This window comes from Python bivittatus, unplaced genomic scaffold, assembly GCF_059951505.1.
Source record: "Python bivittatus isolate LINGU-HERP-01145 unplaced genomic scaffold, Pbiv_v1 ctg000330_np1212, whole genome shotgun sequence".
Taxonomy (NCBI): Eukaryota; Metazoa; Chordata; class Lepidosauria; order Squamata; family Pythonidae; genus Python; species Python bivittatus.
The window spans coordinates 2827975-2842335 of NW_028277058.1; the positions used below are offsets into that span (position 1 = coordinate 2827975).

The following is a 14361-nucleotide window of genomic DNA, read 5'->3' on the forward strand; positions in this document are numbered from 1 at the left end:
CCTTGACCGGGTCCATTTCAATTCCCTGATGCGAAATTCTATACCCCAAATAGTCAATTTGCTGTTTATGAAATTCACATTTGGAGAGCTTGGCATACAATTGAGCCTCCAGTAGCTTTTTTAGTACCTTCCTGACCAATTGTACATGTTGCTCCATGGTCTCAGTGTAAATCAGGATATCGTCCAGATAAACCAACACCCCCCTAATAAATGCTCTTGTAACACCTCATTTATAAGTTGCATAAACACCCCCGCCGCTCCTTTTAATCCAAACGGCATTATTTCATAACGGAAACACCCCAGGGGTGTTTTAAAGGCGGATTTCCATTGATCTCCTTCCTGGAGATCAATCCTTTCCTTGGATTCGCACCCTGAAGTACGCCTCCCTTAAATCCAGTTTTGTGAAAATTTTCCCTTTGGATAAATGGGCCAACAGGTCTTTCATCAAGGGGAGTGGGTACCGGTTATCAGCAGAAATGGCATTTAGCCCTTTATAATCTGTGCACAAACGTAGGGAGCCATCCTTCTTTTCTCTAAATAGCACCGGTGCAGCAATGTGAGAATGCGTAGGTACAATAAAGCCTCTCTTTAGATTCTTATCAATGAACTCCCGCAATGCTTCCAACTCTTTGGATGTCATTGGATACATTTTCTTCCTTGGAAATTTAGCCCCAGGCTCAATCTCTATGGCACAGTCACTGGCACGATGGGGGGGGGGCGGGTAGCTGATCTGACTCCCTTTCGCTAAACACCTCCTGCAGGTCGTGGTATTGCTTGGGAATCTGAGTTGCAGCCTCTACTGCTTTTCCCCACTCACAGCGCCCATCTCTCCATCAGACGACGTTTCGGTAATTCCTTCAACTTCGACTCCTCCCTCCTTCGGGAAACGTAAGATCTTTTCCTCCCAGTTCATTTCTGGGTTCTTCCTTTTTAACCAGTTCATGCCCAGAAGCACTGGGTTGCATGCCATGGGAGTCACTAGGAATTTAATAGTCTCTTTATGGTCCCCCATAGTTAGCTCAAGGTCTTCAGTACGATATTCCACCGGCCCTCCCCCCGCTGGGGATCCGTCCAGCTGGGTAAAAATCACAGGGGTTTTGAGTCTCTTTAAGCGCAGTCCCAAACCCCGGGTAAGGGCGGGGTTAATAAGATTTCAGGAGCATCCAGAGTCTATCAGCGCCTGTATCTCTGCCCTTCACTTTGTCCTCACCACCCTTAGTTCCACCCAAATTTTAATGGGACTCACCCCCATCTCTTCACTCTCCGAGTTCTCCCGTGAGCTGCTTTCTTTCTCTGGAAGAGCAGCCGGCTATCGGAGAGAGAGCGGAGCTAACAACTTCCGGGTTTTGCCGCCGCCGCGTGTTGCCACTCTAGCTCCCGTCTCGTTGCCTACTGCCGCTGACTCCTTCTTGCCGGGCTTCGAAGCCTTCGGCCCCTTCCGCTCCGTCTTCTTGCCTCCTTGCTCCATCTTCGCTTTAGGGCACGCAGTGGCAAAATGCCCTGGCTCCCCGCAGTTGAAACAGATGCGCCGGCTCCTGCTACTTTCTGGCGTGCTGGTCTTCGCCTTGGGCGCCACCTTCTTTGTGCTGGGTAAGGGCGGAAGTCGGGTTCTCGCTTCTATGGTGCGCCATTGCTCCTCCACTTCGCCGGCCATAGCGACCCATCCATTAAAGGTTTTGGGGAAACCCCGGCACACCACGCGCTGCAACAACTCGGGTTGCAGCACTCTCTGGAAGAATTCGATCAGGAGCTCTTCAGGCACGTAAGGCAGCCTTTGAGCCAACCCCCGAAATTCGTAGGCGTACTCTGATACTGACTTGGACCCCTGCTTCAGCCTTTCCAGGTCACGTCATGCTTTAAGTGCCACGCACGGGTCTTCAAAGCGCGCGCAGAGAGCCGCCATGAAATCCTCTAATCTCCTTAAAGCCTGGTCCTTCGCCCTGTGCAGGCCAACCACCCATTCTGCAGCCGTTCCTTCAAAAAAACTGGACACATAGGAGACCTTCTCTTCCTCGCTGCGGAACAGACCCCCATAGCCTTCCATGTAGATCAGCATCTGGTTGATAAAGCAAGCCAGCTGCTCACCATCTCCCCCGAATTTCAGGGAGATGCCCCGCTGCTGCATCGGGCTCTTCTTGGCTCTGCTAGGTGTAAGATCCTCCTCCTCCTCGCCGGAGGTCTCACCTTCGGCTGACTGCTCTGCCACCTCCGTACCTCCCGGTGTGGCTGCTGACTCTCGCGTGGGGGGCGTAAATCCCCCTCCAAGCAGTTGATCCACTGCTGCTTTTAGCGCTCGCATATCATCGGATAGGGACCCCATCTGCCCTTCCAATTTTCCCATGCGATCTTTCATCGAAGGGCCCCATCCCTTCGTTGCCGTTGCCGTTGCCTTCAACCCCGCTCGGGGTTGGCGCGATGATTGCACCGGCTCCTGGGTTATCACCTTCACTTCCAAGGGAGGAGGGACCGGTCTCTCTTCTTCTTCCTCAATTACATCATCAGCCATCCTGCTGCTCGGTTGGTCCCGGTCAACGTGAGGCTTTGGGCTCCCCGCAGGGCAGTCTCCCTGGTGGAAGTCTCCACTGGGAGTCTTAGCAAAATGTAACGAGCTGCCACCTGTTGATCCCAAATCCAGTAACTTTCCTTGCAACCAATATTGATTCAAAAGAAAGTTCATTTATTGAGAATAAGTGTATAGATCCAAAGCATTGCTAAGACTGAGCAAAAGTGTGCCAAAAGCTGTTTTTCTTATTTCCCCCCCCCTACATCTCCCTTAGTTCTTGGTCCTCTGATTCCCTTGCTAGTATGACCTTGAGCATGCCAGAGCTTGTGATAAGGAGCCATCTGCTTTAAACGGTTTCTCATTCCTATTCCCCCCCCCCCTTTTTACAATGGCAGAACCGCAGCATGTAAAAAGCCATTTTATAAACTAGCCATCTAATAATCTATTATAAAATCTTGTGAGGATTCTGACAGATGGGCACATGCCATCATCCTATCTCTCCTCTATTTCAACTTTGAAATTTTGCCGGGCCTTCACATTGGCCAGGTTGGACGTACTACCTTCTGCAATCCTGTGGGGGCATTATAAAACAGTAGTGCATATGCCCACAGAGTCCTGAGCCACTCTGTTGCTCTCTTTACAGGGAATCTGGGATCACATTCATCTATCCCATTTTAAAGAAATAACCCGGTGGAGAGTGCAATGTTTATTTCTTGTTATTGTTACTTTATTGTATTGTATGCCTACTTTTTATTCATATCCATACATTTTAAGTTTATGTGTTCTATATAATGTTTTCTAGGGTAAAGGCCATAATAAACGTTTGTCTTTGAACTTATGTTCTGTTACTAGTTTATTAAGTGGAAATTCTTAAGAAGATCAGTTAGAGGGGGAAATGCAAGATGTTGCGAAGTTTTTCAAAAGCTAAAACAGCACTAAAATTTGGGTTATGTTTTTAAAGCTGCCTTTTTTTTTTACAAAATACTTGTTGTTATTTATCCTATTATACAGTACTGTAGGTTGATTGAACACAGTATTTTACAGTTGCATTCAAAAATTGGGTTACAAAGCTGGAGCAGCACCAGATCCCGGACTTGCATGCTTCTCCCATCATCATTCCATTGATCTGTTCTTTAGTAAAATTGTAAGGAGGAATTTAGATTAATATCTGAACCCAAACAAACAATGGGTTACGATGAGCTTGTTTCACATACTATGGTAAAGATTAACCACAATGCAGGATTTGGATGGATCATTAAAGTATGGTTAATTTAAAATTTAAACAGAAGCCTCTGTTTTCATGACAATGCTGAAGGAGAAAGTTCACTGTTAATGCAAAGACCCTTCCCACCCCCACCCATGCATTGTTGGGCTGCAGAAAATCCAGACAACCACACAATGGCAGCAAAGAGGTAAGAAAACGCAAATTCTTTGCCTCTAGTGGTTGTTTGGATTTCTGCAGCTCAGATATGATATCCCCTTTGTCCCCAACCATAGTTATCAAGGTATGCCCAGAAATCAGTTCATGAGTCGTTATCTCTTTTAAGCAAAGCTAGAAAACAGCCCATGTTTTTAAATTTCTTCTTTACCATTATTAAAGTTTGGGCATAGTGAAACAGTGTAAGCTGTAATTGATTCAATATGATTACCTCAAGCTTTTGTGTGCCTCTTGTAAAGGATTTTTTTTTTTAAAAAAAGTTTCTGTTTTTGCAGAGTTACACGCCTCTGCAATTCCCGAGCCTACCGAGGAAATTTATTTAGCCAAGCTAGTTGCATGTCAGAAGTCTGCTGACGTAGGGATCTGTGCAGGTGCAAAACAGTAACATAAATGTATAACTAGGAAAGATGCCCAGCATCATTACAAACAGATTCTAATGAAAACTAAATCTTGCCAAATAGAAAAGCAAATGCATTTTAAAATATCTGATAAATGATTGCAGGCCGGGAGAAAAATCAACTGTTAAGATGTAATTTGAAATATGATTAAACTGTACAATGCTACAAATTACCATATTCGAACTGAGTAATTTAAATATGAAAATAATGTGTGTGTGTGAGAGAGAGATTTTTTTCTCAATCAAAATTAAGGACAACCTTATATCAGTTATCTTGTTATAAACTAGATATTGAAAGGCAGCTAACATTACATCCCCCCAAAAAGGGATCCAATGCAATTAACTCTGAACTTTGTTATTGATTAAAATATCTTGTTTCTACAGAAAGGAGGTTTTAATTTTATTATTTTTACTGGAAGCCTCATGTTTCTTCTTTACTGTTTGCTAAAGAAAATTGAAACTTTTTTTATATATAATTAATATGTAAAAGTGGATATCTCAGTCATAGGAAGTTTTACAATGTAAGTGGAGAAAGCAGTTGAAATGGAAGCAATCTATTTTCTATACCAGGAGCAAAAATGTTAGCTCTGCTAGCTATCACCTTGGCCTCTAGAAAGTAGCCACTATTGCAGAGTATTGCATTTCATTTATTCAGTCTGTTCACTTCTTCTTTCATGAGTTAAATGAGGGATTCTCTTAACCATAGTTTTCCATTTTGTTTCATAACAAATCATGATTAGAAGGTTCAAACAAAGCAGGATATTAAAGCCAAAGTGTTAAGTTATTTTAAGATCATGATTTCTTCCAAAGCTGGTAACTGCATTGTTGATTTGGAACAAAATGGCTAATTGCTAATTACTGGTTTGCTAATTACTGGTTTGCTAATTACTGGTTTCATTGCAGCTGGGACAAAGCCAGAGTGTACATGGGAGCTATGTTCATCCAAACTTTGGCCTGTTAAGTAAGTAGACCATTGAAGTGGACGACGGAAACATTGATATTCTAGAAGAATACAGTCACGAAACTGATAAATGATAACCATGCCCCATTTCCATTAACAGCCCATTAAACCATAACTATTGTATATTTGCAAGATTGATCATGGTTAATTTTAAAACATTTCTTTGTTGTGAACATCAAAGCTACTTTACAATATAGAAAGAACTGTCTTTGAAGATCTGTTCATTCAGGCAGTGATTAAACAATTTTGGCATGGTTCCCAGATCCCTGCAGAATTGGGTGGTGTATGAAGCATTTTCCTGTTGGAAGAATGAGAATGGCTGAACCACCACATTTTAATTCTTACAGAATATACTTGCACGGTTAGGAGGACATATGATTTTTATTTATTACTTACTGTTATAGCCATTTGCAAGAGCCTCTTTCCATTAATCATCGGTAAGCAATGCTCTTAAGCTGTTTTTTTTTTTTCAATCCAGTACCAATTTAACCAAAGTCTTATCTGATTCCTACATTGCAAGAATCCACGGTTTATCTAATCATAGTTTGTTGAGCAAACCAATATTTGGCATTACAAAACACAAGCTACGTTTTTTTAAAAAAGCAACTTACTTTAATTTTTAGGATGATGCATAAATTCAGTCAATTATATACTGTAAATTACATGTAAAGAGATTTACATGCTGTGTTAAAATTAATGGAAAGTAGAGGACATAGATATCAATATACCACATATATTTATAAAGGGAAACCATAAGTCAGTGTTCTTCGGACATCTTTTATTCGGACACCCCATATCCTTCTGACTATAGGATTATGTACCAAACTTGTACTCTGTCTTCTTTTGCTTATGAGAAGTAATAATAGTTAGGGAAATTGATTCTAACTTAATAAGAATTTGGAATCCTGACTTATTTCAAAGAGGTAAAAGAATCCAGTCTATCCTAACTCTATAGTTCTTGTCTTTGATGCTATTAAAAGACATTGCTGTCACACAGAGAATTCAAAAGAGGGTTTTTATGACACCTCCACTGGTACTTGTTGCTCTTATTTATCCATAGACTCAGGATGTGCAGAAACAAATGCAGGTTTGCAATTTCAGTTCTTTACTTTCTAAACTAAAAACTTCATTTGGGGCTCTTTTGCGTGACCTACTAACTTCAGGTGGGCATAGGGCTTGATCAAATGACATCGCCCTCATCTTGCACTTCTCCTTGTGTGGAGGCAGCCTGCAGTTGTACCTTGCTGCTCTGCTTCAAAACTGGTGCAGTTGGCTAGGAAAGGTTTGAGTTCTAGAAGAATCAAGGCAGAACACCCAGTATGCAAAACACATTACTTTTGGTGGTGGGTCTGAAGTGCTACAATTCCCATCTAATTGAGTTTGGCTAGTCCTGGATTGGTACATTCTCACACCTCTTGGTACTTTTTCATCTAGGTGTAATCATCTTATCCAGTTTACGTGGGAACCTTTTTTGTTTGTTTATATTGAGAACTATTTCATGTCTTGAGAACTATCTTTTGTTGTGCCTTTTTACGGGTCTTTATTCTGATATGTTTTTCATAGCTACATAAGCTACAATCCTCTAGGACAAAACCATCTGTCTTTATGTCCTACTCAGAATGATTATATATATTCCATTTTTCTTACATACAGTTCATACCTTCACATAAAATCAAGGTGTATGTGCAGGCACACACACACACATACACACGTACACCAACAAATGATAAATCACTGATGACTACATAGTATCACTGATAGTAATAACACTACATGTAGGGAGACATGTAGTCCCCAGTGAAGGGTATGAGTAGCAATTCTTCTTAGTCTTTCTCTCAAAAAGAGAGTTTCAGGATATGGTACAAATACATTCACAAATGTGCTTATTATTCTTAAGTACTATGTTATTCAACTGTGTTTCCTTTCTTGTTTCATGTTCTATGTACAACAAAAGCATTTTCTCCATCTTTTTTGAGCTGGATTTCTAATGTGTGGGGTTATCATGGCAGACAAATAGGTAGAATACATCACAATGCTATGAATTTTATTACCATTCTTCATCATATTGCAATAATACACCCACTCCTAGTTTAGCAACTACCTCAGTGACCATTTGGAAATACAACACTAATTAAAAATTCATTTTCCAACCAATGCGTGCATTTATGACCAGATTTCATGTGCTTGACAACAATGCACACTGGTGTAAGAGTAACACTGGTACAGCTGTATGAGAGAACTTCATCTGAACGAGACGGCAGCAACCAGTGATCTTCACAGCATCTCCCTCTCTCTCTGTTGCGTGTTTACTTAGTGACCATTTACTTAACAACCTGGTCATTGGAATGGAACTCAGTCATTAAATGAGGAGTGGGTATAAATACACCCAAGTTAAAAGCTCATCCTAGGGCTGAGAATCCTTCACCATTTTTGGTGTGATTTAATACATTTCACTTTTCCAGTGTTAGGTCTAGTGAGTATGCGGGTCAGCCAACAGGTTGTTGGCTGTTTGGACATCATAGTAACAGTAGCTATTGCAGACACAGAAATAAGTAGGATACAGGAAGTACAGCTAGGACAGCTGTGAAAGACAGTGGTTAATGCATGAGTGAGGACAGAAAAGGATTTTGGTGGGAAAATGTTCAAGTGGTTTTGGCAGGAAGAAATCTTGGCATGTTCCCAGACCTTTGGCTCACATTGACTATGCTGGCACAAATTGCATAATGGGGATTTTTTGGGGGGAGGGAAAACATAAACCATATTCTTAGGCAAAAGTAATCAATTGCATAATAGTAAATTTGAATAATTTGAATGAAATTTGAAGGCCTGGCATGATATGGTTCATGGGGTCACGAAGAGTTGGACACAACTTAACAACTGAACAACAACAACAAATTTGAATAAAGCAAATTTGCATAAAATGAGGATAACTTGCAGCTTGGCAGAGATCAGGAAGAGCTTCTGTTGGGGAAATACATGATTTTTGTTTCCCATTCATTGTGCATACATATATGCATGTACATGCTTCTTTTCAGTTCATGTTTGCTTTTTAACCTTATTAAAGTAAGGTTATTAAGTATTCAGATTTATTCACAAAATCTGTCTTCATTTCTTAGGAAAATACTCTATATTTAAAAAGTAAAATACATCCTTAATAAACCTACTGATTTTACTTTGGTTTGTTTTTGCAAATGCATACTGACTTAGAATGACTATTAAAATGCTTCATTATAATATTTATACAACTGTGACATAATATACATTGTCTATAAAAAAATTACTATTTGATGAAAAATATTTGATTAACCTGAGTGAGAATTCTAAAACTCTTGAATTACGGTAAGCTTTCCCAGTAATTAAAACTCATTGTCTCATTCAATTATGGGATTGTGAAACATATAAGCCATTTTGTCTATACTCCTATTAAGAAGCAAATCACTCCATGTATTCTCAAATACAGATAATTATGAAGTTCAAATTACCCAATGTCAGTAGGATACTGAGTTAGCATTCATTTTAAAGGGATAGCACCAATTTATAAGTACCAGAACATAACTAATAATCACATGCTAATTGATAAGAAGTATCCTAAATGCATTTTTGCTTGTCAAACAGCAAGTAGAACACTAAGGGAATTAGCTATTTGTATTAGCATAATAAGATGTACATTGATTAATTAAATTTTCTTTACTATTTCCAGTACCAGTAATGTTTAAATGGACTGAACACTACAAGAGGATCAGTGATGTCTTCATATGTATTTGTGCTTGTGTGTGAATGAATGCTGAAATTAAAATTAGTTTAAGAGCTTTCTCCAAGTTCTCTGATTAATTCCAAACCCTGTTGATGAAGGTTGACAGAAAGCATTGTATTTCTTGTGGATTTTGGGGTGGTTTGTGTGCATGTAAAGATATTTGTTTTTACCAAAGGAAAAATAATCTCAACCCCACTGCAAGCTCTAATATACATTAGAAGCAGTAAGTATTACAGTGTGTTTAATCACTCCAGTAGAGGTTGGATTGTCCCCTGCATCAGGGGCATGTAAGACTACTGGGAAGGAGAAAAGAAACAAGACATGGGTGGTTGGGTGGAGGCTCTATGCTGGATTTGTCTCTGTCATCTGTCTCTGAACAAGGGCATCCTATGGTCACTCTCTGTGATGTAGGGAATGTTCTATTGGGGGAAAATAAGTGGGACCATAGGGTATTCTGGGAAAACTGCAGGACCAAACTAGTCTCTTATATCTAAGAAATAGGCAAAGGGGAAAGGGTCTGTGGTGCTCGAGTTCCAATCCTCTGGTTTGGGTAGAGAAATTACAAGAAATTCAGGCCTGCAAAGGCAAACTTTCAATCTTCTTTTGCCGATTGCACTTCTGTTTTTAAACATCCATTTCCCTCCCCTTATCTCCATCTGTGACAGGGTAGTTCCCTGTTGAAATTCATGAATCTTTTCAGCTGTCCAAGCATCTCACTTAAAGGGGTGTTTAGGGTGGGAACAGAGAAGGGAACTCCACATCTTGTTGTATTATACGAAGAGAAAGTAAAATTCCATCCCACACATTCTAGCTGGATCATTCTCTTTTCTCCCTGAGCATATGTCAATACACAGGACAACAGAACAGGATAAACTAAATAAATAAGTGCGACATGAGGTTTAGCGCAAGAACAGCTAGGGAGAAGGCAGGGCACTTCAATTAATAATGGAGCACGGAGTTCCTGATAGAGCCATTCTTTAATAATGTTTAAAAGAACTACAAGGAGCCCTGGGAGACGTTTTACAGATAACTGCAATGGGCATTTTTCCCAGCTCAGCCCAAGAGGCACAGCTGCTCCAGCAGAATAAGTTCAGAAAGGAAATGGAAATTGCATTCTTTCAGAAGAATGAGCATTTTTGAAGCAAGGTTTCAGCCAGCCTAGTTACTTGAAAAAAGCACCCATGAATATTGAGAAAGGAAGCAGGCAAATTTCTGCTTTAGAATCATTCAGCAGTTCTATCAGCCAGGGAGAACTTGTGCCTTTGGTGATGTGATAGAAGCTTAGGTTGTTGCAATAATTCACCTGAAGACATTATTCAAATCAGACACTCAATAAAAAGTAGTTTCTTCCTCTGTACACTTGCGATGTTTCTCTTTTTTTCCAGCATGACAATGGTGACAAAAACTTCTCTGAATATAATTGCACTTGGAGGTAAGCAAAAATAATTTTAAAAGTTGCAATGCACATTATATCTGAAAAGTAATGGGTCTTTCATGAAAACGCTGGGATTTGTAACTTTCAGAAAGAAGATTTTAACCCAAGAGCTAAAGAAGTTTACTTTTTTTTTTTTTAACTATACAAATGTTGACTTTTTTAATATGGTTGGGGGGGGATTCCTTAAAATTGAAAGAGTAAGAGGCAAGAAGGAAACCACCTGGAAATGGAGCAGTAATTTCAGCAGAACTCTGAACTTAAAATTTTAGGTTTTCACATATTTTTAACTTACCTTGATATCAAGGCTGATGCCATTTTAAGCCAAGGCCAGGAAACTTAAAAGCAAACAGAAATGTCCCTATATCTCAAAAAAATAATGTTGTTTACATTCTCTCCAGTTTCGATGGTACAAGTTACTGGACACTTATTCATTCATTCATTCATTCATTCATTCATTCATTCATTCATTCAATTTATGTAGCCACCCATCTCATATACTGGGCTGCTCACACAGTGAAAACAAAAAGTAATGAACAAATGCAATAAACAGCAAAAACAAAGCAACCTTTAAAAACAAATTAAAACAATTAAAACCATGACACATAATCTTCAGGAGAGTACAGTCCATTCATTAGAAATAATGCAGCCATTTTGCAGGCTCCACACCTCCACCAGATCCCCAGGCATGATGGCAAAGCCATGTCTTCAGAGGCTTCCAGAAGGCCAGTAGGATCAGGGCCAATCTAATCTCAGGGGGATGATGTTCTAGAGGGCAGGTGCTGCAGCAGAAAAGGCTCTCCTCCTGGATCCCGTCAGATGGCACTCCACAACAGACATGACCCGTAACTTGCTTCTTCTGGTGCCCCTGCTGGGACAGGTAGATGTAACCAGGGAGAGGTGGTCCCTCAAATAACCCAGCCCCAATGCCATGTAGGGATTTATAGGTCACTACCAGCACCTTGAATAGAACTCAGAAGCAAATTGGCAACTAATGCACCTCACTGAGCAGAGATGTAATGTGCCCTGATCTAAAAGCACACAGAACTGCCCACAGTGCTGCATTTTGTACCAGTGGCAGCTTCTGTAGGCCTGCATAAATCTTAGAGAGCCCTTCCAAAAGTTACCATCCTGCGTCACCCTTGCCCCCCAAATGGTATTTGGCTTTCTTGCCAAAATTGTTTGGACAAGTTTCAGTAATTACAGCCCTTAAAATATAGACAACTCTATCATTTAGTAATTAGTAAGAATTCCTTGCTAATTCTTACTGTAGCTAATAGATTATACCAGCTAGTTACAGATAAATATTAAGAGAGACAGTGATCCAGCTACTTTGAAAAATGGGGCTGTGGAATTGTTCCTGATAACATGGCTAGACAGGAGGCTTATAAATGACTATTGATCTTGGTGGCTATATCATTACTGTATTCTGAGCTACTTAGCAAATAATCTTGGATACTACCATATATGTGTGTATATATGTGTGCATATTTGTATGTGTTTTGGCTGAGAGTCCATTTGGCCTAGTGGTTAAGGCTCCAGGCTAGAAACCAGGAGACTCTGAGTTCTAGTCCTGCGTTAGGCATGAAAGCCGCCTGGGTGACTTTGGGTCAGTCACTCTCTCTCAGTCCCTGATGTCAGGCTTGGGTGACAAGCTGGTTGGTCAGTTTCTGTCACAACCAACAGATCAACATTCAGTTAATCGGAGGGGGGGGGCAGGGGGGAAGCAAACCATGCACATGGGGGAAAAATGCTAGGATGAAAAAAAAAAGTGTGTGTTTTGGTGTATGTATGTGTATGCACAGAAACATTTTGTACTGTTTCAGTCTGTCTTAAGCACAGACATGGATAAAAATCCCTGTCCACTAATGACCTTCACTAGACATGGATAAAGATGTATCACTAAAAGTTACTATGATGTCTACCACTGAGATCCCCACAATTGTGTTATGGTATTATGATTCATCCTGGTGGACAGATTTCAGAAGGTGATAGGAGGAACTTTCAGATGTTTCTGCTGATATCTGCAGACAGCATTCAGTCTTATTTCCTACATTATTTCACATTTACAGGAGTTATCTTGGGGTAGAGAGTAAGCAGCTGTCTCTCTTATGATGACACCAACTATATATCTCTTTTTCATTTCAATCATTTGTAGCAATGGATGTCTTACAGAGTTCTCTAGTGTCAGTAATGTATTGAATTAAAGCTAATTATGTAAATGGAAAAAAACAATCTCCAAACTCTATCACTTGTCCTGCATTGTTTTTATGATTTTGCACTGCTTTACCTTACTGTAAGAGAGTGTTGGGTTTTTTTTCTTTGTGATGGAACTTAGTATTAAATAAGTCTACATTCATAATAGAATATTCAGACAGAAGCAGATCTCTAATCATTAGCGATGATGGAATGTGAATGTTTGTATTTATAAACAAGATTTTAGTCATAGCCCTTTGATAAAGGGTTGCACAGAAATCCTACTATTCTACGTTTCTCCCCTGTCATGTTCAGATCACTCCCTAGTGAGCTTCCAGTTCTCTGGCACATCCCCCTCTGCAGGGAGGCTGGGCCTACTAGATGACTGATGGACCTGACTGGGTTCCAGAGGGAGATCTGGATGCTACATGGTCTGGATCGTGCCTGAGCAGCCTCTCTGCACCCATGGATCCCGAAACTCTCTGTGGTTTACGGAGGAGCTAAGGGAGATGAAGAGGGTGAAGAGACGCCTAGAATGCCACTGGCGAACAACAAAAAGTGAAGACAGTAGAACATGAGCTGGCACCACTATTAGAACCTACCTCATGGCAGTAAGGATGGTGAAATATAATTATTTCTCTGCTCTTATTGCATCTGCAGATAGCCACCCAGCAGCCCTGTTTTGGGTAATCCAGACCCTCCTTGGAGGGAGTAATTCTGGCATCACCTACAGGGTCACTATGAGGAATAGGCTGCACATCTAATGGATAAAGTCACTCAGATTTGCTCTGTGTTGGGCTCCAGTCTTGGGGCAGGGCCAGTGGAGGCTATGGGAGCTATGTCTTACATGGTTATCTGGGAAGAGTTCAGTCCCGTTGAACCTGAGGAAGTGGACAAGGTTCTAGTAGCTGTTAGTTTGGCCACTTCTGTATTAGATTCATACCCCTCCTGGCTGGTCAAGGCTGCCTGGGAGAGGATGTGTGATTGAGTCTGGCAGTGATTAAGGAGGCAGTGGTGTGACCCCTCCTCCAGGGGCCATCACTCAACCCAACTAATCTAGTCAGTGGAAGAAGTGGTTGTATGGCAGTTTCAAAGGGCCTTAGATGAAGCGGATTATCTGGATCCCTTTCAGTCAGGATTCAGGCTGGGATACACCACTGAGATGGCATTGATCATGTTCTTAGATGACTTCTGATGGGAGTGGGATAGGGATAATACATCCATCCTTGCTCTCCTTGACCATCCTTGCTCTTCTTGACCTTCTTGACACTTCACTACCATCGATCATGGTATTCTTCTGGACAGGCTTCAGGAGTGGGGGTGGGTGGCACTGTGTTGTGCTGGTTCTCCTCCTTCCTCCAGGGTTGGTTCCAGTCAGTGTTGTTGGGGGGAGAGGTCCAGCCCATGGCCCCTATTTTGTGGAATGCTGCAGGGCTCAATCCTCTCTCGTCTCTTATTTAACATCTAAATGAGGCCACTGGATGAGGTGATCCAATGGTTTGGAGTGAGATATCAGTATGCTGATAATATCCAGCTTTATATCTCCATCCTGGGCTGCCTGAGCAATGCCGTGGACGTCCTGTCCCAGTGCCTGGAGTCTGTAGGAGCCTGGATGAGGCACAACGGGCTTCGGCTCAGCCAAAACAAGACTGAGTGGCTTTGGGTACTTGAGCCTTCCGG

The 14361-nt window shown here is 41.1% G+C and overlaps 1 protein-coding gene across 1 annotated transcript in view; it reads left to right on the forward strand.

Moving 5' to 3' along the window:
- Positions 1-14361, forward strand: part of TAFA5 (TAFA chemokine like family member 5) — a 321678-nt gene that overhangs the window by 281003 nt on the left and 26314 nt on the right. The window contains 1 exon segment of the mRNA XM_088141528.1: positions 10439-10485. Coding sequence (XP_087997654.1) covers positions 10439-10485 — 47 coding nt within the window.